We start from the raw sequence: 26,672 nt of genomic DNA on the forward strand, positions 1-26,672 counted from the left end.
TCAAAACATGTGAGGGGGGCACCTTGTACCTGATGAGGTCTGTCTTTCTGCCAAGAGTCACTTCTACATTGGTAGTAATTAAATGTGTTTATTTCCGGGGGCGCCTGGGTGGCTCAGTCGTTAAGCGTCTGCCTTCAGCTCAGGTCGTGATCCCAGGGTCCTGGGATCGAGCCCCGCATCGGGCTCCCTGCTCAGTGGGAAGCCTGCTTCTCCCTCTCCCACTCCCCCTGCTTGTGTTCCCTCTCTTGCTGTGTCTCTCTCTGTCAAATAAATAAATAAAATCTTTAAAAAAAAATGTGTTTATTTCTGTGTCAACCATTTCAGTTCTGCAGTGGGTTGTTGTCAAGAGATTAGAATGATCTCCATTTCCCATAAAGGCTTCAAGGTAATGACTGTGTTGAAGCTGCTGTCATTGAATGCAGTTTTCTGGTGTTGGAGCTTTGCTCTAGGAAAATCTGGTTTGTGCAGATCTCACCTGGAGAACAACTGCAGCTCTTTTTCAGAGGGAAGTCCCAAGTCAATTGTCCACAAGGCATCTCCTGAAAGAAACAGCGAGGGGACACAGATAAGAGGATGGTCTTTCAGAGGGTGCTTTCCCAGAGCTTAAGTGCAGCAGTGTTGAGGGTCCTCAAGGACCTGCCTTCCTCCTGCTCCTCCCAGCCCCCGCTCTACCCTCTAGACTAGAAGGGCAAGATGCAGCTGCAGGCAGCGTGCTCTGGGCTCACGCCTCCACATCTTTGTCCACACTATTCCTCCTACTGGGAAAGTCACCCTAAATGTCTTCACCTACCAAACTCCTACTCACTCTTCAAGACCCCCTCTCTTCCAGGAAGTGGCTCCTGGCCACTACTAAGTTTCCACCCCGCATTGGGCTCCTCGATCAGCAGGTAGTCTTCTTCTTTTTTTTTTTTTAATTTATTCATTTGAGACACAGAGATACAGAGAGAGAGAGAGAGCAAGCACGAGCAGGGGGAAAGGCAGAGGGAGAGGGAGAAGCAGGCTCCCCGCCGAGCCAGGAGCCTGATGCGGGGCACGATCCCAGGACCCTGGGATCATGACCTGAGCCAAAGGCAGACGTTTAAGGCAGCCACCCAGGTGCCCCAGCAGGTAGTCTTCTTGTCTCTCTCTCTCTCTCTGTCCCTCCCTTCACTTGCGCTCTCTCTCCTCCCTCTGAAATAAATAAATGAATCTTTTAAAAAATTCTATTTTCAGGGATGGAGAAAACAATTCATTGACATAGGATACTATCAATATCTGTTAAATAAAAACCAAAAAAATGAATTATAAAATGTATGTCCAGTATGTTCTCAAATTGGGTTAAGATAGCTAAATAGATAAAAATATATCTCAAGTAAAATGTGATTAACCAGAGATAACAATAGTATAGATGGTTTTTGCTTTTTTTTCCCTTTGTGCTTTTATATAGTTTCTAAAATTTTTATCATGAACCTTGCACTGGTTTTCTATTGCTGTTACGACAAATTACCACAAACTTAAAGCAACACAAATTTATTATTTTACAGTTATATAGGTCAGAAGTCTGGTAGGGGTCTCACTAGGAGAAAATCAAGGTGTCTGTAAAGTTGGGTTCCTTTCTGGGGGCTCTAGGGATGAATCCACTTCCAAGCTCATCCAGGCTGTTGGCAGAAGTCAGTTCCTTATGCATGGGTTCCCTTGGGGTCCCCGTGTCCTTGCTGGCTGTCGGCTGAGGGCCATCCTCAACTTCTAGAGCACACTCACACTCATTGGCCCATGGCCACTTCTCCAACTTCAGAACCAGCAACAGTGAGTCAGATCTCCACGAAACCTCTAATCTCTCCTGCCTCTTCACCCCGTGCATCTCTCACTCTCCTGCCCACCCAGAAAATCCAGGTCTCCCTATTTAAAGGTCAGCTGATTAGCAACCTTAATTCCTCTGCAAGCTTACTTCTCTTCTGCCTCGTGACTTAACATAGTCACAGGCATAAATGCTGGGAGACCAAAATCCTGCCTCCCACAAACATTTATTTAATTGATGAAGGAAAAGCCCTTGAAAAAGGAACCATTTGAAATGATGTGAAGGAATGTCCACCATCTCTTTTTTAAAATAAATAATAATTGATCTTGGCCATAAACAACTCACTAGTTCTGTGAGCATCTCATTTTCTTAGAAACCTCTGGCTTCTTGAACTCTCAACCAAAATTCCTGATCTCTTGATAAATTTTTCTTCTATCCTTTCTTTAAGAATGAGCTTCTTTCTTCCTGATTTCAAATGTTATGTGTGTCCTCCCACATGGCCACCGTTCCCCTCCCTGGGTGCCTGGCCTTTGCCACGTGGGGCAGAGTCTCTTCTACCCTGCCATCCTGGGTTGGTATGTCACTTACTTTGGCCAATGGACAGGAGCAAGTGTGACCCAGCCAGAAGTTTGGAAAGATCATTAGCAGTAGGACTTGACCTTTCCTCATGCTCTTTGGATCCCTGAGACCACCACATGATGAGCCTCTGCTGGCCCACAGAAAATGAGAGACAACTCCATGTAGAGATGCCCAGCCCCGAAACCAACCAACGTACCAATCACCAGAAATTCGAGTTTGGTCACATGAGGCCATCCTGACCCATCTTCACTGTCAGCTGACTGCAGAGACCCATCAAGCCAGCCTGGACCCAGTGAACAGCCCACTGACCCACAGAATTGTAAGGCATAACATTTCTTGTCTCTTGTTTGAAACAGCTATGTTTTGGAGTAGTTTGTTACCTGGCAAAGGCTAACTGAATATAATTTAAGAAAAATTTGAAATTGCAAAACATTTTAATAAGGGCAACAAAAGTAACCCACAATTCCATCAACCAGAAGTAGCCAGTGTGAATATTTTGGTGTATTTTCTATCAGTTTTTATATTTAGTTACATGGCTATAGAGAAAGAGAGAGGGAAATAGAATGATGAGAGAAACACACAGAATTGAATTTAAATAAATAAAAAAAAAAAGGTATAACACCAAAAAAAATTTTTTAAAAAGAGAAACAGAATTTATATGATATGGAATTTAAATCTTGCTTTCTCCCCCCTATCACAACTAACCAGCATTATTTTGCATCATTGGCTCTTTCTGGAAAATAGGGTGTTTGTTGACTTGGAAACGTCTTTTGAACACTCCAGTCTCACTCATAGCCAGTCATGTATATAGGTTCCTTCATCAACCTGTGTACCTATGAGTCCAAGCGGCATAAATATTCAGCCTAGTTGGGTTAAAATGAAACAAGCCCAACTGCCCATCAGATATTGTTCAGCTTTATCTGAATGATTGACTAGGCTTGAGTTTCGATTGACACTGGGGACAGGATGAAGTTCTTGTGAAATGTACTCTTTCCAGCACTGCAGAGCCCGGCCTGGGTAGACAGGTGGAACTGCTGGTTGAAGCCCTTCGTGGATGTTTATTTGTGTTCCAGCTTCACCCTCAGCCGTACTCACTGAGGGGACGCTGACCCGGACGGGCAGCCTCCTGCACAGAACTCGTCCTGGGGGAAGAGATAGCCCTCCTGGCTGCAGGTCCACTAGGAGGGCCTGGCTTATATCGAAGAGGATGGGCCATTCTGAGCATGCAGACTGCCCCATTTTTAGATTTGTTCACATCTGAGTCCTAGGAAGAGAGGGGTCTTATGAATGTGACCCTACTCAGGCCACAGCTGGGCTTACTCTCAAGGAGCATGGTTCAAAAGCCACACACTAATTTGTAGGGAGTCCAGTACTTTGGGGGGCTCCAAATCAAAACACTTAGGAACTTATACCCCATTATTTGGAGTCCCCATTTTCGCGTCTCCCCACTTCAGCTGTCCTCTGCCCCTAAATCAAGGACCTGTTACTCCACCTTTCCCAACCCCTTAGCTCCACCTGACTCCTCACCTTTCATATGTAAATGCTCCCTAATGTCACCATCTTGGGCTTCAGGTGAAGTCCTCACCTCTCTTGCTGGCCTTTGTCGGCTTCTCTGTTGCCCATCCTCTCCTCCTGGATCACAAAGCCCAGGAGTCGGCCCAGCAGAAGTAAACTATCCCCAGGAGGCTGGAGAAATGAGGGCCATCCATACAGGGCTTTCTTTGCTTGGGCCAACAGGGGAGGTGTGAGAATACTCCCATGACAGTATCTTTTTTCAGCCTGAATTGACAAGTGCTATCTTCGCTAAAATTCCCAGCGGACATTTGCAAACAAGGTGGCTCTACTGGGTCACATGTCACCGTGCTGCGGGAGCCCAGCGCAGGTCATCTGGCCCTTGTGCTGTTTCCTTGTGTGCAGCTTCGGGAAGATGGGGCTGAGCGCCGTGCCTGGGTGGGGAGGGGGACAGTGGAGGCCAAGGGCGTTTGCGCACATCACAGATGTGACAGTCCTACGGGCCACCTGGAAGTAAAGGGCTGAGTCTTCTGCCTTCGTGGGCACCAGAGCCAGTGTTGAAAATGCAATGGAGACCCAGATAAATGCAATAAAATGCAGCCTAATCCTCACCTCCAGGCTGGTGTGACTTGAAGGAATGAATACTGCTGACATGAGAAGCACATTCGTTCCAATCTCCTCAATCTTCCTCATAACTCTGCTTCTGTCACCACTCAGCCTCTGTGATTTCTGTTTTCATTTGGTAGCACCCTCGACATAGAGAAATGCTCATGAAATGCTCACACCTGAAGTTGCAGATATCAGTTCACTGATGTAATCATTTTGCCGAAGTTCAACGAAAGCCAACTACTTGCCTAAAAGATGGACTTTTTCCTTTAATTGCTGGTGGTTACCATTATCTACACAGGGTATTCACCCAGCAGTGGATTCTCATTCCCCCAACCACCTTAATGGCAACCTTTATGTAGACACGTCTGTCCAAGCTGACCCAAATAGCATCTCTGTGATCATTCTCCTCTTGGCGTGTGCGTCCGGACCATGAGGTCACTTCGGAGAATTCCTCAACTCAGAGACGGGGGCAGGGCAGGGCAAGCGTTTGCATCTCATGAAACCTCCACAAACAGAAGACTGCTGGTCTTGGCAAGGATTGAAAACGTGAGCATGTAAATGCTGTTTTCTGTGCTTATGGCAATATGGTGGCCAGTGGGGAAGGGATGGACTTTTCAAAAACAGATCCACACTATCTAAGCTTGGTGCCAACCAAGGCAGCTCCTCTCTGGCAGCTGAGTCCTGCTTCTTTGTGCCTCCAGTCCTGCTGCACATGAGGCCTTGGAGATGGAAAACATTTTCTAATCCTCGAGACTTCTCTGAATTTCAAGCCAAACAAATTTTCTCTGTGTGTTACAGCTATTTAAATAGGTTCACGTGGTCCAAAGAGTTTAGTTGTTATATAAACTGTGTACCGAGTCCTGCCAGGTAAGTAGGTTTTAGGATTTTTTTAAAAATTTTTTATTGTTATGTTAATCACCATACATTACATCATTAGTTTTTGATGTAGTGTTCCATGATTCATTGTTTGTGCATAACACCCAGTGCTCCATGCAGAACGTGCCCTCTTTAATACCCATCACCAGGCTAACCCATCCTCCCACCCTCCTCCCCTCTAGAACCCTCAGTTTGTTTTTCAGAGTCCATCGTCTCTCATGGTTTATCTCCCCCTCCGATTTCCCCCCTTCATTCTTCCCCTCCTGCTATCTTCTTCTTCTTTTTTTTTTTCCCTTAACATATATTGCATTATTTGTTTCAGAGATACAGATCTGTGATTCAACAGTCTTGCACAATTCACAGCGCTCACCATAGCACATACCCTCCCCAGTGTCTATCACCCAGTCACCCCATCCCTCCCACCCCCCCCACTCCAGCAACCCTGTTTGTTTCCTGAGATTAAGAATTCCTCATATCAGTGAGGTCATATGATACATGTCTTTCTCTGATTGACTGATTTCGCTCAGCATAACACCCTCCAGTTCCATCCACGTCGTTGCAAATGGCAAGATCTCATTCCTTTTGATGGCTGCATAATATTCCATTGTATATATATACCACTTCTTCTTTATCCATTCATCTGTCGATGGACATCATGGCTCTTTCCACAGTTTGGCTATTGTGGACATTGCTGCTATAAATATCGGGGTCCATGTACCCCTTTGGATCCCTACATTTGTATCTTTGGGGTAAATACCCAGTAGTGCAATTGCTGGATTGTATGGTAGCTCTATTTTCAACTTTTTGAGGAACCTCCATACTGTTTTCCAGAGTGGTTGCACCAGCTTGCATTCCCACCAACAGTGTAGGAGGGTTCCCCTTTCTCTGCATCCCCGCCAACATCTGTCGTTTCCTGACTTGTTAATTTTAGCCATTCTGGCTGGTGTGAGGTGATATCTCATTGAGGTTTTGATTTGGATTTCCCTGATGCCGAGCGATGTCGAGCACTTTTTCATGTGTCTGTTGGCCATTTGGATGTCTTTGGAAAAATGACTGTTCAGATCTTCTGCCCATTTCTTGATTGGATTATTTGTCCTTTGGGTGTTGAGTTTGATAAGTTCTTTATAGATTTTGGATACTAGCCCTTTATCTGATATGTCATTTGCAAATATCTTCTCCCATTCTGTTGGTTGTCTTTTGGTTTTGTTGACTGTTTCCTTTACTGTGCAAAAGCTTTTTATCTTGATGAAGTCCCAATAGTTCATTTTTGCCCTTGCTTCCCTTGCCTTTGGCGATGTTTCTAGGAAGAAATTGCTGCGGCTGAGGTCGAAGAGGTTGCTGCTTGCGTTCTCCTTTAGGATTTTGATGGACTCCTGTCTCCCATTTAGGTCTTTCAACCATTTGGAGTCTATTTTTGTGTGTGGTGTAAGGAAATGGTCCAGTTTCATTCTTCATGTGGCTGTCCAATTTTCCCAACACCATTTGTTGAAGAGACTGTCTTGTTTCCATCGGACATTCTTTCCTGTTTTGTCAAAGATTAGTTGACCATAGAGTTGAGGGTCCATTTCTGGGCTCTCTATTCTGTTCCATGGATCTATGTGTCTGTTTTTGTACCAGTACCATACTATCTTGATGATGACAGCTTTGTAATAGAGCTGGAAGTCCGGAATTGTGATGCCGCCAGCTTTGCTTTTCTTGTTAAACATTCCTCTGGCTATGCGGGGTCTTTTCTGGTTCCATACAAATTTTAGGATTATTTGTTCCATTTCTTTGAAAAAAGTGGATGGTATTTTGATGGGGATTGCATTGAATGTGTAGATTGCTCTAGGTAGCATTGACATCTTCACAATATTTCTTCTTCCAATCCATGAGCATGGAATGTTTTTCCATTTCTTTGTGTCTTCCTCAGTTTCTTTCATGAGTATTTTATAGTTTTCTGAGTACAGATCCTTTGCCTCTTTGGTTAGATTTATTCCTAGGTATCTTATGGTTTTGGGTGCAGTTGTAAATGGGATCGACTCCTTCATTTCTCTTCTGTCTTGGTGGTGGTGTATAGGAATGCCACTGATTTCTGTGCATTGATTTTATATCCTGCCACTTTACTGAATTCCTGTATGAGTTCTAGTAGTTTTGGGGTGGAGTCTTTTGGGTTTTCCACATAAAGTATCATATCATCTGCAAAGAGTGAGAGTTTGACTTCTTCTTTGCCGATTCGGATGCCTTTTATTTCTTTTTGCTGTCTGATTGCTGTGGCTAGGACTTCTAATACTATGTTGAATAGCAGTGGTGATAGTGGACATCCCTGCTGCGTTCCTGACCTTAGGGGGAAAGCTCTCAGTTTTTCCCCATAGAGAATGATATTCGCTGTGGGTTTTTCATAGATGGCTTTTATGATATTGAGGTATGTACCCTCTATCCCTATACTCTGAAGAGTTTTGATCAAGAAAGGATGCTGTACTTTGTCAAATGCTTTTTCTGCATCTATTGAGAGGATCATATGATTCTTGTTCTTTCTTTTGTTAATGTATTGTATCACGTTGATTGATTTGCAGATGTTGAACCAACCTTGCAGCCCAGGGATAAATCCCACTTGGTCGTGGTGAATAATCCTTTGAATGTACTGTTGGATCCTATTGGCTAGTATTTTGGTGAGAATTTTTGCATCCATGTTCATCAAGGATATTGGTCTGTAATTCTCCTTTTTGATGGGGTCTTTGTCTGGTTTGGGGATCAAGGTAATGGTGGCCTCATAAAACGAGTTTGGAAGTTTTCCTTCCATTTCTTTTTTTTGGAAGAGTTTCAGAAGAATAGGTATTAATTCTTCTTTAAATGTTTGGTAGAATTCCCCTGAGAAGCCATCTGGCCCTGGGCTCTTGTTTGTTGGGAGATTTTTGATGACTGCTTCAATTTCCTTAGTGGTTATAGGTCGGTTCAGGTTTTCTATTTCTTCCTGGTTCAGTTTTGGTAGTTGATACATCTCTTAACGCATCCATTTCTTCCAGGTTATCTAATTTGCTGGCATAGAGTTGCTCATAATATGTTCTTATAATTGTTTGTATTTCTTTGGTGTGGTTGTGATCTCTCCTCTTTCATTCATGATTTTGTTGATTTGGGTCATTTTTCTTTTTGATAAGTCTGGCCAGGGGTTTATCAATCTTGTTAATTCTTTCAAAGAACCAGCTCCTAGTTTTGTTGATCTGTTCTACTGTTCTTTTGGTTTCTATTTCATTGATTTCTGCTCTGATCTTTATTATTTCTCTTCTCCTGCTGGATTTAGGCTTTATTTGCTGTTTTTTCTCTAGCTCCTTTAGGTGTAGGGTTAGGTTGTGTATTTGAGACCTTTCTTGTTTCTTGAGAAAGGCTTGTATTGCTATATACTTTCCTCTTAGGACTGCCTTTGCTGCATCCCAAAGATTTTGAACAGTTGTGTTTTCATTTTCATTTGTTTCCATGAATTTTTTAAATTCTTCTTTAATTTCCTGGTTGACCCATTCATTCTTTAGTAGGATGCTCTTTAGCCTCCATGTATTTGAGTTCTTTCCAATTTTCCTCTTGTGATTGAGTTCTAGTTTCAAAGCATTGTGGTCTGAAAATAGGCAGGGAGTGATCCCAATCTTTTGGTACCGGTTGAGACCTGATAGGTTTTAGGCTTTTAAGAATATCGATTGATTGGTTCATTCATTCATTCATTCACTCATTGAATCAAACATTGAGCACTGACTATGCGCCAGGCAGACATCTTCTTGGGATACCAAGAAGAATATGACACTGCCCTGCACTTGAGGGATCTCGATTCCGATGTCAGGTGACACCCAGGAAACAAATGGTCCCACAGAGGTGGTAGGAGTTGCAACAGAGGGAGAAGATGCTGAGTGAGCCAGATGAGGGGCCAATTCCGCAGAAGCATACAGGACGGTTCCTAGGGGGGGCTTCCCAAGCAGGGTGAGAGCAGGATGGCAAAACTGGTGGCAGTTGCATCATTGTGGATGGGAATCACCTGGGACTTTTGTATGTTGCTGGCGGGAGGAAGAGTGGGTACTGCCTTGTAAATTGCTTTGCCAGTTACCTGCTAAAGCTAAATAGAGGGTCATAATAACCCATGACCCAGCAATTCCACTCCTGGGTTTATACCCAAGGTAAGTGTGTGTGCACATGCCCAGCAGATGACATTTATGAGAATGTTCATTGACGGTTTACTCACAATAGTTAAAAACTGGAAACAACTCACATTCCCATCAAATAGGATGGATTCAGTAATTTGAGGTCGATCCATACAAGGGAATAGTATGCAGCACTAAAAGGATGATCTACTGCTACCTGCAGCTACATGTGTGCGTAATCTCAGGGACATAGCGACGAATGAAAACAGCCAGACATAAAACCACCCACAGGGAACCTATTTGCGTCTGTGGTGGTGGAGGTCAGCAGAGTCCTTACCTGGGGGGAGGGTCTTGATTCGATGGGGGCACGGGTGGTGGGGTGCTGGAATATTCTAGATCTTGATCTGGGCAGCAGTACCAGGATTACATACATAAGTGAAACTCATGAAACGACATACTTAATACTCACACGCTGTGTATGTTGTAACTCAGTGAACATTTTTAAGTAAAAAAAAAATCACCTAACAAATACATAAAACAGTGCTATCACTTATGTCCCAGGACATGTAAAGGACCCCCAGGCTTGTAGGAATGATAAACAGATACACTGGGGAAAAGATTTTCTTCTCTGATGTTCTAATTCCAGCAGGGAGAGGAGTAGGAAGAGCCCCGAACTGGATAGAGACAAAGTGGAACCTGACCTAGAACTCAGCAGAGTAACCTCGGTCAGTGCCTCCCTGGGCCTCCCTTTCTGCAGTTTTAAATTGAAGCTAGTAACACTTAGTAACACCTGAGATGGTGTCATACATAACTTCATACGAACACAGCATCTGCACACAAAAGTGATCAATAATGGTTTAAGAAAATATGTGAGTTTCCTATAGTGATGCCCACTTAAGCATGAGAACCTACTTCAAATAGTTTCCAATGAAGTTTTTTGTTTTTATGTATGAACACTTTCAAGCATATAGAAAAGTAGAGAGAAAAGCATAACAACCACCCCAGTACATCCGTCAATCCATGTAACAATTGGTTAACATTTTGTGATATTTGCTATATTATTTTCCTGAGTTAGTCCTTCTTAAAAAAACCATCTTATTATAGACAGCTTGAAATATTGACGCAACAAAGAGAGAGAGTGGTGTGAGGAGCTCCCAAGCACCCAACACCCAGCCTCAATAATTACAAAGTCATGGCTAATCTTGTTTCTGTTATATCTTCACCTATTTCCCCACATTCCTCCCCAGAATTAAGTAGAAATAAATCGCAAATGCTGACATCATTTCATGCCCAATGTATGAGTACTTGTTTGCTTAAAGAAAAGACTCTTCAGGGGTGCCTGGGTGGCTCAGTCGTTAAGTGTCTGCCTTTGGCTCAGGTCATGATCCCGGGGTCCTGGGATTGAGTCTCATGTCAGGCTCCCTGTTCAGCGGGGAGCCTGCTGCTCCCTCTCCTCCCCACTCATGCTCTCTGTCACTATTTCTGTCTCTCTCTCTCAAATAAATAAACAAAATCTTAAAAAAAAAAAGGACTCTTCAAAATACAACCACAAGACCACTATCATCCCTTCAAAAACGAACAGTAACTTCTTAATATCAAATATCAAGTCAGTGTTCAAATTTCCCCATTTCCCTTATAAAAGATTTTTATAGATTGTTCAAATCAGGAGCCACACAAAGTTCACATACTGCATATTACTGATTTTTTTAAAATTCTTTATGAATCCGTAAATTTCCTTCTTTTTCTTGCAGGTCATTTGTTGAAGTAACCAGGTTGCTTGTGCTGCATATCAGTGCTTCTCACACTTTCCCATGTGAAAGAAATCACCCGGAGAGCTTGTTAAAATACAGGTCCCTGGGCCCCCACCCCAGAGATTCCTGATTAAGTAGGTCTGGGGCAGGGCCTGAGAATGTGCATTTCTCGCCAGCTCCCCAGTGATGCTGATGCCGGTCTGTTAACGCGTGCTGATCTGGTTGCCCGCAGTCCAGAGTTAGCTAGCTGCGTCCCCAGGGCGTCTCTGAATATTTTTCTCTGCTCATTATAGTTTTTAAAATCCACTTTGCTAGATTTGGACAAAGTACTGTATATACTTTCATCAGGAGGCACAATGTCTGGTCATCTCTCTTGGAAACGTTACTGGCCACCAGTGATCATTCCTCGATTTGTTATTTCCTTGGGGGTTGCAAGGAAATGCTCTAATTGTGTTGTTCCTTCTGCATTGATGACCTTGTGTACTTCTCTAAGGACAGACTTCCCTGCATCAGCTATTTGAACACCCAAAGGTAGAGTTCATACGGCAGTCAGGATTATCTTTCTCTACGTTAACCCATTTTCTTTCTCTTTTCTACAGGTTTTATTTATTTATTTGAGAGAGAGCGAGAGAGCAATAGAGAGAGAGTGAGAGTGGGGGAGTGGGGGAGAGGCAGAGGGAGAGGCACACTCCACGCTGAGCAGGGAGCCCGACGTGGGACTCGATCCCAGGACCCTGGGATCATGACCTGAGCTGAAGGCAGATGCTTAACCAACTGATTCACTCAGGCACCCCAACCCATTTTCAAAATAATGAGTTTGTTCCCTAGCGTCCTAAGCCAACAGAGGTGGTTGTTTGTTTTTATCTATTCTAGTGAATTCATGAATACAAATGTATTTTTCGTGCTCAGTTCACTAAGCTATTATTTTTGATGCTCAAATTATTTTATCTTTGACTAATGGAGGCCTGGTCAGGTTAGCTCCTGGGTCCTTTTGGCTTGACTCCAGTAGTCTTTTCGATAGCTTCCCTTCTTCTGATATGATAAGATTTTCCAGGTTCCCCTGGAAGACATTCCGTCTCCCAGACCCAGAGTCAGCCATTTCTCCGAGGAGCCCTGGTTGCATTTAATGCAAATGGCCCTCGGAGACCACAGTCTCTGCACTGGCCACGTTCATTAGTGGTTGGTCATTGTTTCCAGAACTCTTCAGTGCATAAAGCTAGAAAATATGTTTTTTAAAATAAAATGTATAATGATTTTGTAAGAATACTTTCAGTTAGACTTTAGGGGGCATTTTACTTGATCCCATCAATCTGAAACCTCAGAATAACAGCTCTAGCCCTCTAGTCCATAATATGATCGTTAAAAACCCTTTGTTTTTCCTTTTGTATGTTCTTTTTGTTCTTAGCATGGGTCTAACTAAGGGTGTACAGTCAAATTAACGTTTTGAAGTCACATGGAGTAGTCTCTGTCTTTGTGGTCATGCCACAAATCAATATATAGGTACGTTTGTTTCATTTGGCTTTTGACTTTTGGGGACTGATTTTTAAAAATATTTTCATTTGTCCTATAATTGTGTAAATGTTTTCATGGTTTCAAAGTCAAATGTACAAATGAAAGTATATTCGGAGGAGTCTAACCTACTCCTCCCTCTCTGTCATGATCCTTTCCTCCCCTTATAAGGAATAATTTAAAAAATTTTATGGTTTATCCTTTTGTTTAAAAAAGCAATATAATAATAGCATAATATTATACACATATACATATTTTCATATCACATCTTGGATAAATGGTAGCTTACTATCCACACTTTTCTCCACTTAGCTTTTGAGACCACTTTGTAATGTCAAAAATGTTTACATTAAAGAGATCCACTTTGGGAATTTATTAAGAAAATATACAAGGACAAGAAAACTGCAATGCATTTGGTAGCACTTTTAAATAAACGTATTTAAATAAATGTGCTCATCCTAATGCATTGATGTATAATTAAAAATGTCAGTCCACATCTCTGTCCAGCCTACAATAAATACTTGGTTCAAATCTCAACAATCCGAAGCCACAGGAAAAGACCTACTATTTTTCCATTCTTTTCCTTTCATTTATTTAGATATCTCTTTTTTAAAAAAACAAACGCTTAAATTTTGGAATAATTTCAGGCTTATAGAAAAGTTGCAAAGATAGTACAGAGAGTTCTCACATACTCTTTGTCCAGTTTTCCCTACTGTAAACATCGAAAATAACATGGTACATTTGTCAAAACCAGGAAACCAACACTGGTACATGACTATTAACTAAACTCCAGACTTTATTCAGATTTCACTAGTTTTTCCACTAATGCCCTTTTTCTGTTCCAGAATCTGATCCAGGATACCATGTTGCATTTAATATCTTTCCCCTTTTAATTGACCTAAAAATCTATCAGTGGTAAAGAGCACTCCCATTTTATAGGTGATAAGGGACAGAAACCAAATGGCTTACTGGCAGGGAGATGATCACAGGATTTAAATCTAAATCTGGGTGGAATCTGCTTTTAGAAGAGGCAGTGTGGTTTAGGGGGAGAAAATGCAGACGCTGGTATTGGGCAGACCTGGGTGGGAGTCCTCGTTTGGGTTTGCTATTTCGTAGGCAGGAGGCTTGAATAATTGAGTGTAAACTGGGCCTGCGTTTTTTCATCCGTAAAATGGGAAACTACATAAAATACAGCTCCCAGGGTAATAGAGAAGCTTATAGATTACATGTGTGAGGTGTTTGGACCGTAAGAAGCGCTCAGCAAATGGCGATCACTGTTATCATAGCATCGTTGTTGGCCGGCCTAGACCCAGCACTTGGGAGCCAGATGTGGGTCGTCTGCTGCCCGGACTGTCACTCTGTTACAGAACAGATATGTCATGTTAGCCCACTGGTTACGGTGGGGGCACGACTCAGATGAAAGCGACACGAAGCAGGGCGCGTGTCTGGAGGGCACTGGAATCTCCATCGGCCACGGCTTCTACATCAGTTGCTGACGTGTGTGTGGAAGACGAGGCTTCGCGCCCACACGCATTGACATCACCCTGCAGGTATTTTACCAGAAAAGAAGCCTCTAGTAAATTAACGTGTATGTATTTTTTTTAAGATTTTATTTATTTATTTGAGATAGAGAGAGAGAGAGCATGAGTGGGGGAGCAGCAGAGGGAGAGGGAGAAACGGGGAGCCCGATGTGGGGCTCAATCCCAGGACCCTGGAATCACGACCTGAGCCAAAGGCAGATGCTTAACCGACTGAGCCACCCGGGCGCCCCAACATATATGTATTTTTACTTCTGAAAGGACTGTTGACACTTTTTAAAGTGCTGGCAAGTTCTTTTGTTTGTTTTTTGTGGTTTTTTTTTGTGTGTGTGTGACAGGAAAATAAAGCTCCTGTGTGGAAAACTGCCACAGCCTTGATTTCTGGGGATGTGTGCACGTGGGCGCCTGTGCACACGGTTCATCTTCTGCATGGGGTACAAGAGACTTTTGTGACACTTTCCAAAATAGAACTCCAAAGTAGGTCGGTGCAAGAGTGGTAAAATAGGTCACAAATCTAAGCAGAAGAAGGGGGTGGGGTTCAGCTCTAGAGAGATTTCACGTGTAGACCCTTGGTCTAAACCCTGTTCTCTTAAGGCCTAAAGAACCATTCTTTGCGGGGGTGGGAGAGCGACAGGGACACTCTCTTGTACCATTGTTGACTGCCTGCATTTTCCTTCTCTAGGATGGCCACTCCTAGGATGGAGACCGTGGTTGCTGGGCATGGGGACTGAGCTGGCAGATTTAAGCCTAATGTCATGAGGATGCCCAACACAGGACTGGGGTCAGTGTTCTGTTGAGGGATGAATAAGCAGGGTACCTTCCTGCCTCCATGGAGAGGTGGACAAGCAGCTGGTTTTGAATAGCAAACCGGCGCTATGGGTAATGCTTCTGGTATTCCAGTGCGATGCAGTCGGACATGGAGTCCTGTTGCACATCATCCCCACCCAGGGTGCTGCTGGAAATGTGCCGAACAGGATTAGGCTGGAGCGATGGCTTTTACCCTACTTTAACGGTCCCCTCTCCAATGATACATTGCTTCCTCGCCACCATGGGCCATTTTTCCATACGGCACTCAAGACTGTTTGCATCCTGCCCCCCAGAGAGACAGCATTTTCCTGATGGTGCAGGATTCTGATTTCCCAATACTAGATTTTGTAAGGTTTCTTGGCACTCTACCAGGTGGAAGGGGCTCTCTAATAGATTATAATTTTTTAAAAAACCATCAAGTTTGATTTTGTGACCAAGGCTCTTCCATGTGACTTTCTGAGTTATTACCAACACACATTTCTGGATTCAAATTATTCTGACTCATGCTCTTATTTATTTTTTCCATTGTTGGCAATATCTCCAAGTAACCACAATCTTTATCCATTGTCTGATTACCAGAACAAAACACAGTCTGAGGTGGTTTGGAGTTTTAAAAGAGTTTGATTTTGTTTTCTATTAAATTTAAAAATAGTACCAGAAGTCACAGACTTGGTTAAAAATGGAAGATTTTCAAAAATAAAACATGTCCTGGTACAGTTTGCTAGCACTGTGGAAATCAGTCCTAACTTGATTTGCAACGGTAATGGGCCTTAACTGGAATAATTACAGAGGTTATTGGGGGAATGGTTTAGGAGAGCAATGAAATATTGCCTACTTATCTTCTTGGACCTCAGCAATAAATATGCTTACATGGAATCACTATTTTTGAGCCCGGATTGGAAGGCTGTGTGGAGAGGAAAAGTCAAAGACCCAAGTGGGAATAGTCACACATTGGTTCATTTATCCACTGAACCAGAAATTGCTGTCCCTTCTTTTTGCCAGGCTCTGGGCTAGGTGCGGCCATATCAGATATAATAGGTCAAGGGGCCTGACCCCCACGGGGCTCCCTGTCAAGTAAGGCAGGCAGGCTCACACAACAATCATTATAGCACAAGGTGGTAAACCCGATACCAGCACTGGATGCACAGAACTGTGCAAGCAAAGAGAGGAAGTCTCCATTTTGCCTGGAGTCGTAGAAAAAACAATGCAGAGAAAATGGTGTCACTCTGAGCTTTGAAGGTGGATCAGAAAGGAGGAGAAGGATATTCTGATGTTAAGAGAAGCACGGAAAACCACAACATGTTAGACACTTCACAAATGTCGAGCGGTCTCATGTGGCTAAAGGATGGGGCTGTGTATCGGGGGGGGGGGTAGGGGAGAGATGAGGTTGGGAACGCTGGTTGTGGTCGAATCCCAAATGGCCTTGTGTATCCCATGAAGGAGATCCGATGTATTACTAAAGGCCATGAGGATTTAGTGAAATTTTGTCAGGTTTTCATTTTAAAAGTGCTTTTGCAATAGCAGTAGCCGGAATGAGAGCAACACAAGCTCCAGGGGCCTGTGACTGTCATGGAGGGGAGGCGCCATGGTGACCCAGCCCGTGGGGCTGGAGCGGTGCGGGAGGAGGCAGACTCAGGAGCCTTTCCTGAGGCCGAGTAGACAGGACTTTATGAATTGCAACAGTGTGGTCGAGGGAGAGAGAGAGGAAGGGCTCCGCAGGGAGGAAAGGAGATGGGGGATCCTTGGAGTCAGACACACTCAGCTTCCACTCCCAGCCGTATCACTTTCAAGTCTGTGACCAAGTAACTCCTCAGACACCCCCCCCCCCCCCCGCCGCCATCTCCTCATTCAAAAGGAGGATAATGTAGAGGATTCGCTGGGGTTGATGAGATCCCGGAGGCCTGGGACGGAGCACGTAGACTCAGGACAGAGGCTGTCCATTATGGTTATTTGAGGTAGGCTCAGAGCCACGCTGTGTATCACACCGGACGGGGGTCCCGAGAATGGGGACGGTTGTCTGTGTTCTTCGCCTCCAGCACAGGACACAGAAGGGGCTCTGGGGGTGAGTGCTCAACTTCTTTTTATTTTCCAGCTCAGCCTAGGACAAAGAAAGCTGAAAACTCCCTGAGGAATATTGCCTAAGACTAGGTGGGGAAAGGAATGCTGGGGATGTTTCTACCCAGCGAGACGGGGGGCGGGGGGCACTTTCCCACTGATAGGTATTGGTAGGCTTACGGCAGCCGGGGCGCTGCTGGGCCGGGACGTGGTGGTGATGAAAAGTGTCAAATGTTTGGTCACAGCTACAAAATCAAAGCTCTATCACATCCTAAACCAGAGCTTGGTGTAGGAGGAAGAACAAGGGACCCCAGGCCCTAGAAATTTGAATTGGCTTTTCTGCCTGAGTCCTGTGAGGAGTAGTTAAGGGGAGAAAGGAGGTCTCCTGAAAGTGTCCATCAAAGAAGTGGAGAAAGTGAGATCCAGGGAGCGAGCTCAGGCAAGTACAGCGAAGAGGGAGGGCTGCGTGTATCACAAGCGAGGCCGTGCAGTGATGGGATGGAGGGCCAGACGCACCCAGATCAGAGCAGCCCGCCTCCCCGAAACCACCCAGAATTCTTCCTCACCCAGAGAGGAGAAAGTAGTCAGGCTCCCAAGAGGAGTTAAGAGTCTCAGGGGCAGAGAGACCCTACCGCCCATAAAGCCGAGGCCAAAAAGCAGCTTCTGCTCCCCGTGGCCTCATGCGGACCCTTCTTGGAACTCCCCGGCCACATTTTGCCTCCACAGTTTAAGAGAAATCAGGAAACTGGAAAGGATCCAAAGGAGAGCAAAAAACATGATTAAAGAGAGCAAGAATAGGACCCAAGAGACAAGTTAAAGAAATTGGGGTTTATGTGCCTTAAACAGTAAAGAAGAAATGGGGACTGGATTCAAATACATAGAGAGAGGTCGAGATCCAGTTATTTTCCAATTTCAAGAGCACAGAAGAAGAAGCAAATGGTCCAATTTGCCACCAGAGAGATTAGGTAAAGAGGGAGTTTCAAAAACATATGGACGTCTTGGAATGGCCTTCCCTGGGGTTACTGTCAAATAGGGCTGACCCCTCCCTGGGAGGAAAGCTGCTGGGGACTAGGCCAGTGGATAGGGAGGGCCTGGCTCCGCTCCAGAGGCCCCACGGATCCCAGCTCTCCTGGCCGCTGGGAGCCCGTGCCTCTTTTCGGAGCAGAAACCCGATGAGGGAGTGGCAGCCTTGCCGGGTGGGAGCATCTTTGCTTCTCCTGGTGGGGTCTCTCCATCCAAGAGCGAGCATGGCCTTTAATCACATTTTCACTTTGATGTGTTCAAGATATAGTGAACAGCAAATGCCTGTGGGTTCTTTGGCAGCTGGTAAGAAAATGTATCACCACGTCCGGAAGTGGCAGTTTAGATCAGATCACTGCGTGCCTGGCTCACTGGGGAGGGAAAAGACTCACGGAAAGCTTGTGGAAGGCCACGCCCCTCGACAGTTTGCCTTGGTGGCCACGGCTAGACTAGTAGGTATACTATCCGGCAACGTAAGTTCAGTCCCACGTTCAACCGTATTCGTAGGAGGAACTGAGTCAAGATGTAGAACCAAGGGATGCCTGGGTGGCTCAGTCGGTTAAGCCTCTGCCTTCGGCTCAGGTCATGATCCCAGGGTCCTGGGATCGAGTCCCACGTTGGGCTCCTTGTGCAGCAAGGAGCCTGCTTCTCCCTCTGCCTGCCTCTGTCTCTCTCTCTCTCTGATAAATAAATAAAATCTTTAAAAAAAAAAAAAAAAAAAAAGATGTAGAACCAAGCTTGTACGCTTGCCTCCATCTCCTGCCCCCACACACCACCTAAAAGACGTTAATCTACAGATAGGCTAGTGGTACAATTTGTTTGCAAACCGTGATGCTTGTGACAGTGAATGGAGGGTACTGTTGATAATCATGCTGGTACATAGCTGAGGCCTGTGGCCATCCATCTATAACTTTTTTTATTAATTTTTAAAGATTTTATTTATTGATTGGAGGGAGAGAGAGCGAGCAAGTAGGGGAGGGGCAGAGGGAGACAGAGAGAATCTCCAGCAGACTCTGTGCCCAGCACAGAGACAGACATAGGGCTTGATCCCATGACCCTGAGATCATGACCTGAGCCGAAACCAAGAGTCAGACGCTCAACCGATTGAGCCACCCAGGCGCCCTGCATCCATCTATAACTTATATTCAAAGCTCAAGCAAGAAGGGAAGTACCCTTGATATTAAAATCCTTGCAGACTTTCTCGTGGAAATGGAATGTTTGCTTTGTTAAGTGTGAAGTAGTCGTCTAATGCTGCATAACAAATTACCCCCCAAATCAGCCATGGGAGTGAGCCATCTTGGAAGTAGAGCTTCCAGCGCAGTCAAGATTTGGCAGCCCAGGGCAGTGTATGAGAGACCCCATGGCCACCCCACCCAGCGAGGCTGCTCCCAAATTCCTCACACACAGAAACTGCTCGAGATAATATTTATTGTTTTGAGCCAGTAATTTGGGGGGTAATTTGTTATGCAGCATTGCATTGGGACTGCTGGAGTGTCCTCATGGCAGCTGGTTTTCTTTAGAGTGGGCGACCTGACTCACTCCTGCTCTTCATGATTTAGTCTCAGAGCTCATGCACGGTCACTTTGGCCATATTTTATTCATTAGAATGAGTCTCCCAGCCCAGCCTCCACGAAAAGGGAAGGAGATTAAGCTTTAGTTCTTGAATGAAGGGGGATCTTCAAATATTTGGTCATTCTTGGGAGTTCATGTTTATTTTTGAGATTCCCAGTTTGCCTTTTTCTGAGTACTGCCTGTTTATCCAGGCTGCCCCAGTGACAGTGGGAAAGGATAGGCAAATGCAGCTGGGGGGCCGGGGGGCTATCTCCACGGCTGGCATGCTGGCCATGGGGTGGCTCTCTGTTCCTCCTGGGTGTTGTCAGTCACTTGGGGTACTTAAAAATGGGCTCTCTTGAGTAATGAGGTATATGAGGAGATATTGGATGGTCAGTTGGCAGGGTGCCCCAGGTGAGTATAGATGGGGTTGAAGGAAGCTGGCCTAAATGATTTTCCATGTCCCTTCTGACCCAGAGCACCCACGAGCCCCTGATTCCCCCAAAGCATTCTTCTTTCTTGGGTGCTCTTGAAGTGAGAACTGAGAAGCCTCTTGAAGTGAAGCACGGGTTCTCGAAGTGAGATCTATGAAAAGAAAATGGACTCCATGTCATCATGGACTGAGAGGGTCATGAGTTTCAAGCCCCCCAAGAGATGAAATTAAAAAGATTTCCAAGAATCTTCATTACGGGGCGATTGTGTTTGTTTACTTTTGCAGCAAGCCTTGGGAACTGTGCTTGGATGGATAAAAGCTGTTCTGTGAGCCTCTGTCGGAAGCTCCATCAGTGGGTCGAGCTGCAGGGAGGCTGACCCATTACAGGAGTCAGGAGTGGCTACCTGTAAAGTCCTGACTTAGGAAAATCTGCCTCCATTTCAGGAGTGGCTACCTGTAAAGTCCTGACTTAGGAAAATCTGCCTCCATTTCTCATCTGCTTGTACTCAAAGTGGATTGAGCTAAATGTGAGCTTGGGTAAGTAATAAGTGCCCTGCTCATGAATGCCCAGGCTGTTCAGCAAAAATAGCACACAGGAAACGGTATTGCAAAGGTCAATTCTTCTGGAAAGGAAGGGACAACAAGCCATCTATCTGAAATTTTAATGAGCAGATCCTGGCCTCTGACCCTATACTATGACCTAACAATCCAGTATTGAATGCCACGTCGGCTTCCATTTCCTGTGGATGAGGAGGCAGAGTTCCCATCCAAAGGCCAACCATCTGCCGGATGGAAGATTCTCTCTGCCTAGCCGGCTGTTATGGATGAGCATGACGTCTTTATGGATGGAGTGTCAGCCCAGACTCCTTGTTTCACAGAGATGGGGAATTAAATGGTTGAGACACCAGGGCTGTGGCTAGGATTTTCTTTCCTGTCTTACTTTTTCCTTCCTGCATTGGCTGTTTTCTTTCATTCAGTCAAAAACAAACCAAGGACAGTCTTGGGGTACATATAACACTTTGGAAAGAGCCTTGCAACTTCCAGGTTAAAAAAAAAAAACAACACAAAAACTGGACTTCCACAGTCAAGAGTAACAGCTGAATATAGAAGAGCAAAAAGAAATGGATCATTAGAAGGGAAAGTATAGAAAGCCCCCAGCCCAGGGCACAGCACATATGAGGCCCATTATGAATAAAAAATTTGTCCAGTCAGAAAGATTCAAGAGGCCAGCAGCTAGACTCATCCTCAAACTAGTCAGTCCCACTGACTTCAAAGGAAACAATTTTTAATTCCCTTGCCCATTGTTTCTGAACTTCTTGGAACCAAAGTATCAGAACCACTTGAGTGCTTGCCAAAACTTCCCAGACCGTCTGAATAATAATGTCCAGTGCAAATACCAGGGGATTTGAATTCGTAACAAAGGTCAGGAATCCCGTGGGTTGGGGGTGGGGCACTGTATTAGCTTATTTAATGCTCTCTACCATCTGGGAGGTTTGTCTTTTACTTTCACTTAACAGATGCTGAACCTGAAGCTTAGAAGTCAGAGTTAAAGACACAGGCTGTATTTGCTAACATCTGGTGTGGGCTCTGACCTACTCCTTAGCCCTGTGGCCATGGGGAAGCCTCTTAACCTCTATACACTAGTTTCTTCCTCTGTATATTCAGGATTTTAAGTTGAAATAATGCACTGGCCGCGTTACTTTGGCACAATACTGAGATCCTATGAAGTCCCTTAGTAAATAATATAGTAGTTAACAAGCAACCCAGTGATAATTAAGTAGGTTAAGTAACCAGTCACACTGTTCAATAGTCCTGATTTATCAGTTTGTCCTACAAGACAGAAAAGTCTTTGAAGGCAAAAGGCATTTCTCCTTCATTTGGTTTCCCAAGTCCCTAACGTAGCGTCGCTAATTGTTGATTGAGGGAATGAATGATCAGAGAAAGGCCAGGCGGAGGGGTAAGGATTAAGTAGGGCGGGATTTAAACTGGGCCCTGTTTCCGGATGGAGTGTTGGGGTGCCCTGGCACGGAGAAGGTGGGCTCTTGGCCAGTGCCTTTGGCTTTCAGGATTTTCTTGTTTATTTTGTTTTTAAAGGCTTGTACTTTGTTGGGAGGGTTGACGCGGTTCTTGAGAACGCTGCAAACCCTGGGAGCGGGTGGGAGATAGGAAAGCGGCTTTCCTGTAGAGCGGAAGACAGTAAGGGGAGTTTCCTCAAACCCTGGCTAAGTGGCCCTTGGAACGCGGGCGGAGTCAGGAACTGGTGAGAAGTCACAGGACAGAATTCTGTCTTTGGTGGGTAGTAGCAACCATCCTTAATACCCCTCCCTCCTTCAATGAGCCTAGCTGCGTCTCTGTGGATCCCCACCGTCTGGGAGAGGGCGACAAGTCCTGTTATCAGAAGGACCTCGTGGCTGTGCGAGGCTCTCTGGCGGAAAGGGCGGAGACTGCCAAGAACTAGGACTCGACTCAAGGCAAGGCCCTCCGTTGACTTCGCCCGGGTCCCCAGACACCCGGCGCTCCCCTGGCTCCGCGGCCCGCGGAGTCTCCAGCCACAGGCGGGGAAGGGCGCCCGGGAATCTGTATTTCCCACAGACGCACTCAGATGCTTCTCATGGTCAGGAAAGTTGGGGAAACCACGAGGTACACCCTTTTCTGGATCCCATGCCATAGGGAAAGAAACGGGAGCCAACCTATCAACGTAAACCCTAAAGCAGTACACCAAACACGTAATGCCCAGACGTCGTCGCGTGCCTGCGAGTCCGATGATCTCTCAGGCCCGAGGTGTCCGTGAGGGGGCTGAGGGCACAGGCCCGGGGACGCCCGCCCGGGCGCCGCACCGCCTTTCAGACCTGCTACCCGCGTTCCGCGGGTTCCCGGCGAGCCGGGGAGCGAGCAGCCGACTCATCATTTCCAGCCTCAGCCTGGAAAGCTGGACCGTGCAGCCGCGTGTGCTCTTGGCAGCCGGGCGCCCGGGGCCCCGCGGCCACATCATCCCGGGGCGGGGAAGTGTGCGCTCCGGGCGCCCGCGCCGCCACCGAGCCACGTCTGTGCGGCCGGGGCGCGCGGCCCGCGAGGCGCCCGGCACCGAGCTGCCCCCCCAGCCCCCCCGGCCGCGGCGGTGGGCGAGCGCCGGCTCTGGGCGGGACCCTGGCGGGGCCCCCTGAGCGGTCTCTAGGACCCGCGGGACGCCGCGGGCGGGCGGGGGTGCGGGGGAGACGATAATTTGTTCCGTGGTAATGAGAACGGTGACTGTTGGCCGTGGATCCATTTCACAGGCCTGCCTCCTCTCACCAACGATCTTCCTCGTCCCCGGGCCAACTCGGACAGTTTGCTCATTTACTGCAACGGTCAAGGCTGGCTCGTGCCAGAGCCGCGCGCGCGCGCACACACGCACACACCGGGGGGAAAACTTTTTTAAAAAAATGAAAGCCTAGACTCGCTCCTCGGCGGCGCGGGCGCTGCGCGAGGGCTTCGGGGCTGACTCCCTGCGGCAGGAAATCCCTCGGGTCGCGCCGCCCGGCCCCCGCTCGGCGCCCGCGTGGGATGGTGCAGCGCTCGCCGCCCGGCCCCGAGAGCTGCTGCACCGAAGGCCGGCGACCATGGCAGCGCGCCCGCCGCCCGCGCCCCCCGCCCGCGCCCTCCTGCTCGCCCTGGCCGGGGCTCTGCTGGCGCCCCCCGCGGCCCGAGGTAAGTCGCCGAGCCCCGGAGGCTCTCGCGCCGGGCCCCGGCCCTCCTCTCCCGCCCGCCGCCCGCGGCCGTCCGCGGGCTGGGGATCGTCCCCCCCGGGGGCACCTCGCGCCGCACTGGGTAGTGGGGGGGGACGCCAAGCGGCGGGGCGGCGCGCGGGGGCGCATCTAGGGGAGCCCCTCCTCCCCAGGGTGCCAGTTCCCCGGGGGGGGGTGGGCGAGGAGGGAACACTTGGCTCGGGGCCCGCGAGACACCAGCGGGTAGCCCGGACGGCACAGCCTCGGGGCTGGTCTCGGCTCCCCTCCCCTTTCGGGTGTCCTTTGCCAAGGTGTCTAAGTCTTGACAGTTACACGTGTCGCTCGGGATGATGTGCGTCGGGTCTTCTTCCGGACACCCTCCCTTAGCGAATCCACTCCCTGCTTCCCAAGTTCTGAGTCAGCCCTCCATGAAGTTTCCTTTCCACCCCACCTCCCCCAAGGATACACTGGGGGGAGGCACAGAAACCACACAGGTGAGCCATCCCCTTCTCCGCAGGTGTGCCTGCTGCGTTCCACAGCGGTCTCCGTTTTTAAAAAATTGACTCTTCACCTACTTCTTTAGTTTTTTTCCCCACTTTTTTTTAATTCCGCTCCTTTCCACTTTTTTTTATTCCGCTCCCTCGTTGTCTGTAGCGGCCAAACTGGAGCAGAATTTTTCCGCCTCCCGCCACTTCGTCAGTTTCTCGGCTATAAATAATCCTTGAATCAACCTGTGTAAAGCGACAACTCATTTCGAAGTTAAACTAAAATGTAGGTGTTATAGCTGTTTTATGGATCTAGATTTCCTCGAGTCGTATCCCCTTAACATTGGGCACCTGTGGAGCCTTTGTTTTTGCATAATGAGGACTCACCCAGCAGGTGCCTTTTTAAAAATTCAGAAGCTTCTCCTGGAAGCCGCCTACGCGGCCTTTCTGCCGCTAGAGGCGCTGTCGGCCTACCAATGAATGGCTTGCCTTGGCCTCCAACTCTAAATTTCTATGGTTCTCGGTAACAGGCATTTATTTTTCAACAACTGGCCTCAATCATGAGCCGTTACCACTTTATGGTACGTTTTATTTTGCAATTGCCACTGGTACCCTCCACCCCCAGCGCATCTACTGTAATGTGGCTAAAACCCAGCTCTCGTTAAAATCCGCACAGCAATGAAGACCAATTGGGGAATTAATGATTAAATAAAAGGATTGCACAAAGCAGTGAAAAACAATGGGGAAGCCAAGAAAGAATACTGCTGTTTAAAGAGCTCTGTGACCTGCAAATGAAAATAATAGTAATCAAAAGTGTTTTTGAAGGACTTTTGTACAAATTGGTCCTTTTGAATGTTTATTGAGAAGGAACTTTTAAAAACTCAATCTCAGAGTGTGGTCCTTAACTTGGCATATGCTTTATACACATAGAAGTCCACTGAGCATGGAGAATATTAATTCTTTGTTTTAGAAGAAAATGTTGACTAAATCAAGCTAATAATGGGAAATTATTTCCCAGAGTGGGGGACTTTTATTATTTTATGACTGCAGCTTTGGTAGAGAGAGATTTTCCTTGGGGTAGATCTGACTCAAATAGAAAACCAGTTAGACCTAAACATTTTGAATGGGGTATAGGTTGTGATATCCCAGCATTCACTGCTTGTTTATCTTTGGATTCTCAGTATCAATTCTTAAATCAATCAGTGCCCCAAATCATAGCATTGCAGTTCCTTAAAAATCCAAGCATATAATAAAACATGTCTTTGTGTTGGCAAGAGAAAAGGAGGAATTACTACTTGTTGAAGGCACAGTATATCCCGGGGGTTGTCTCCCTGTGTGTTACCCCCATAACCCAGAACAGTTGCCTACTTGGTACCCAGCAGGTCCAAAACAGAACCCTAGACCCCAAACCCTCTACTCTTAAATCCATTCCTCCTGCAGTCTTCCCAGCTCAGTAATAACACCCTCTGCCTCTCCAGATGTCTCATGCTAACACATAGAAAGTCATCCCTTTGTCTCTAAAAGCCACCAACCTCCAATGTGTATTCCCATCTGCCCTCTTCCCACCATTTCGAAGTATGCCTTCCCCAACCCAGCCCTCCTTTTTTATTTCTTTTTCTCTCTTCCGCAGAAGCCTCGTATCGCTGCTAGAGTAGTCTCCTAACGGGTCTGCTGGCTCTCCCTCCTGCCCCTGCACAGTGTATTCTTCCCAATACTACAGCCAAAGTCATCATTTTCAATCATGAGTTGGATCATGCTGGTTTCCTGTTTAAAACTCTCCAGTGGCTTTCTACGGCTCTTAGGAAAGAAAATTCAAACCTCTGGATAACCTAATCCCTGTTTTCCTCTATGATCTCCTTTCTTACTATTCCCCCCCCCCCCCTTGCTCATTCTACTCCAGCCACACTGGCATCTCTTCTTTCCAACTTTCCAGTATAGTGTTGCCATAATTTTTAAAAAACAAAATTCAATGTTTTCACTATAAAGACTTTGCAAATATTGTTCACAGTCGAGCCACACAGTGTTCTGTGATTCCATTTCATACTTCTTGCAACTTTTTGTTTTTCCTAGAGTTAATAATTGCTTTTTCTAAAAGAAAACCTGTTTTTGCTTTATTTCCTGTGTACCAGTCTCTACCTTCCAGACTTCCTGGGAGAACTATTAAATTCCTTTCAACATGATCAAACACATCAGGTAATCTATCCATTATTTATTTTTATTTAATGTTCTCTCTCCTGGAGCCCTTTATTCTTTTGTTCCAATATAAGCTGGTTACTTTTTAGGATATAGTACAGCTATTGTCTCAAGACTACCCTTATTACTAAGATACTTGCAATTTGTTTTGCATCCTTCCTCTGTGGGGATCA

General features: G+C 46.2%; 1 protein-coding gene across 2 annotated transcripts in view; it reads left to right on the plus strand.

The window, feature by feature from the left end:
• The first annotated feature begins 23,362 nt into the window (after positions 1-23,362).
• The window catches only part of ADAM12 (ADAM metallopeptidase domain 12), a 345,968-nt gene continuing 342,658 nt past the window's right edge, over positions 23,363-26,672 (plus strand). For both annotated transcript variants that reach the window (XM_036113627.2, XM_078076981.1), the window contains exon 1: positions 23,363-23,804. In XM_036113627.2, coding sequence (XP_035969520.2) covers positions 23,717-23,804 — 88 coding nt within the window. In that variant the 5' untranslated portion in view covers positions 23,363-23,716. The remainder of the gene's footprint in view (positions 23,805-26,672) is intronic.

This window comes from Halichoerus grypus, chromosome 7 (assembly GCF_964656455.1).
Source record: "Halichoerus grypus chromosome 7, mHalGry1.hap1.1, whole genome shotgun sequence".
NCBI lineage: Eukaryota > Metazoa > Chordata > Mammalia > Carnivora > Phocidae > Halichoerus > Halichoerus grypus.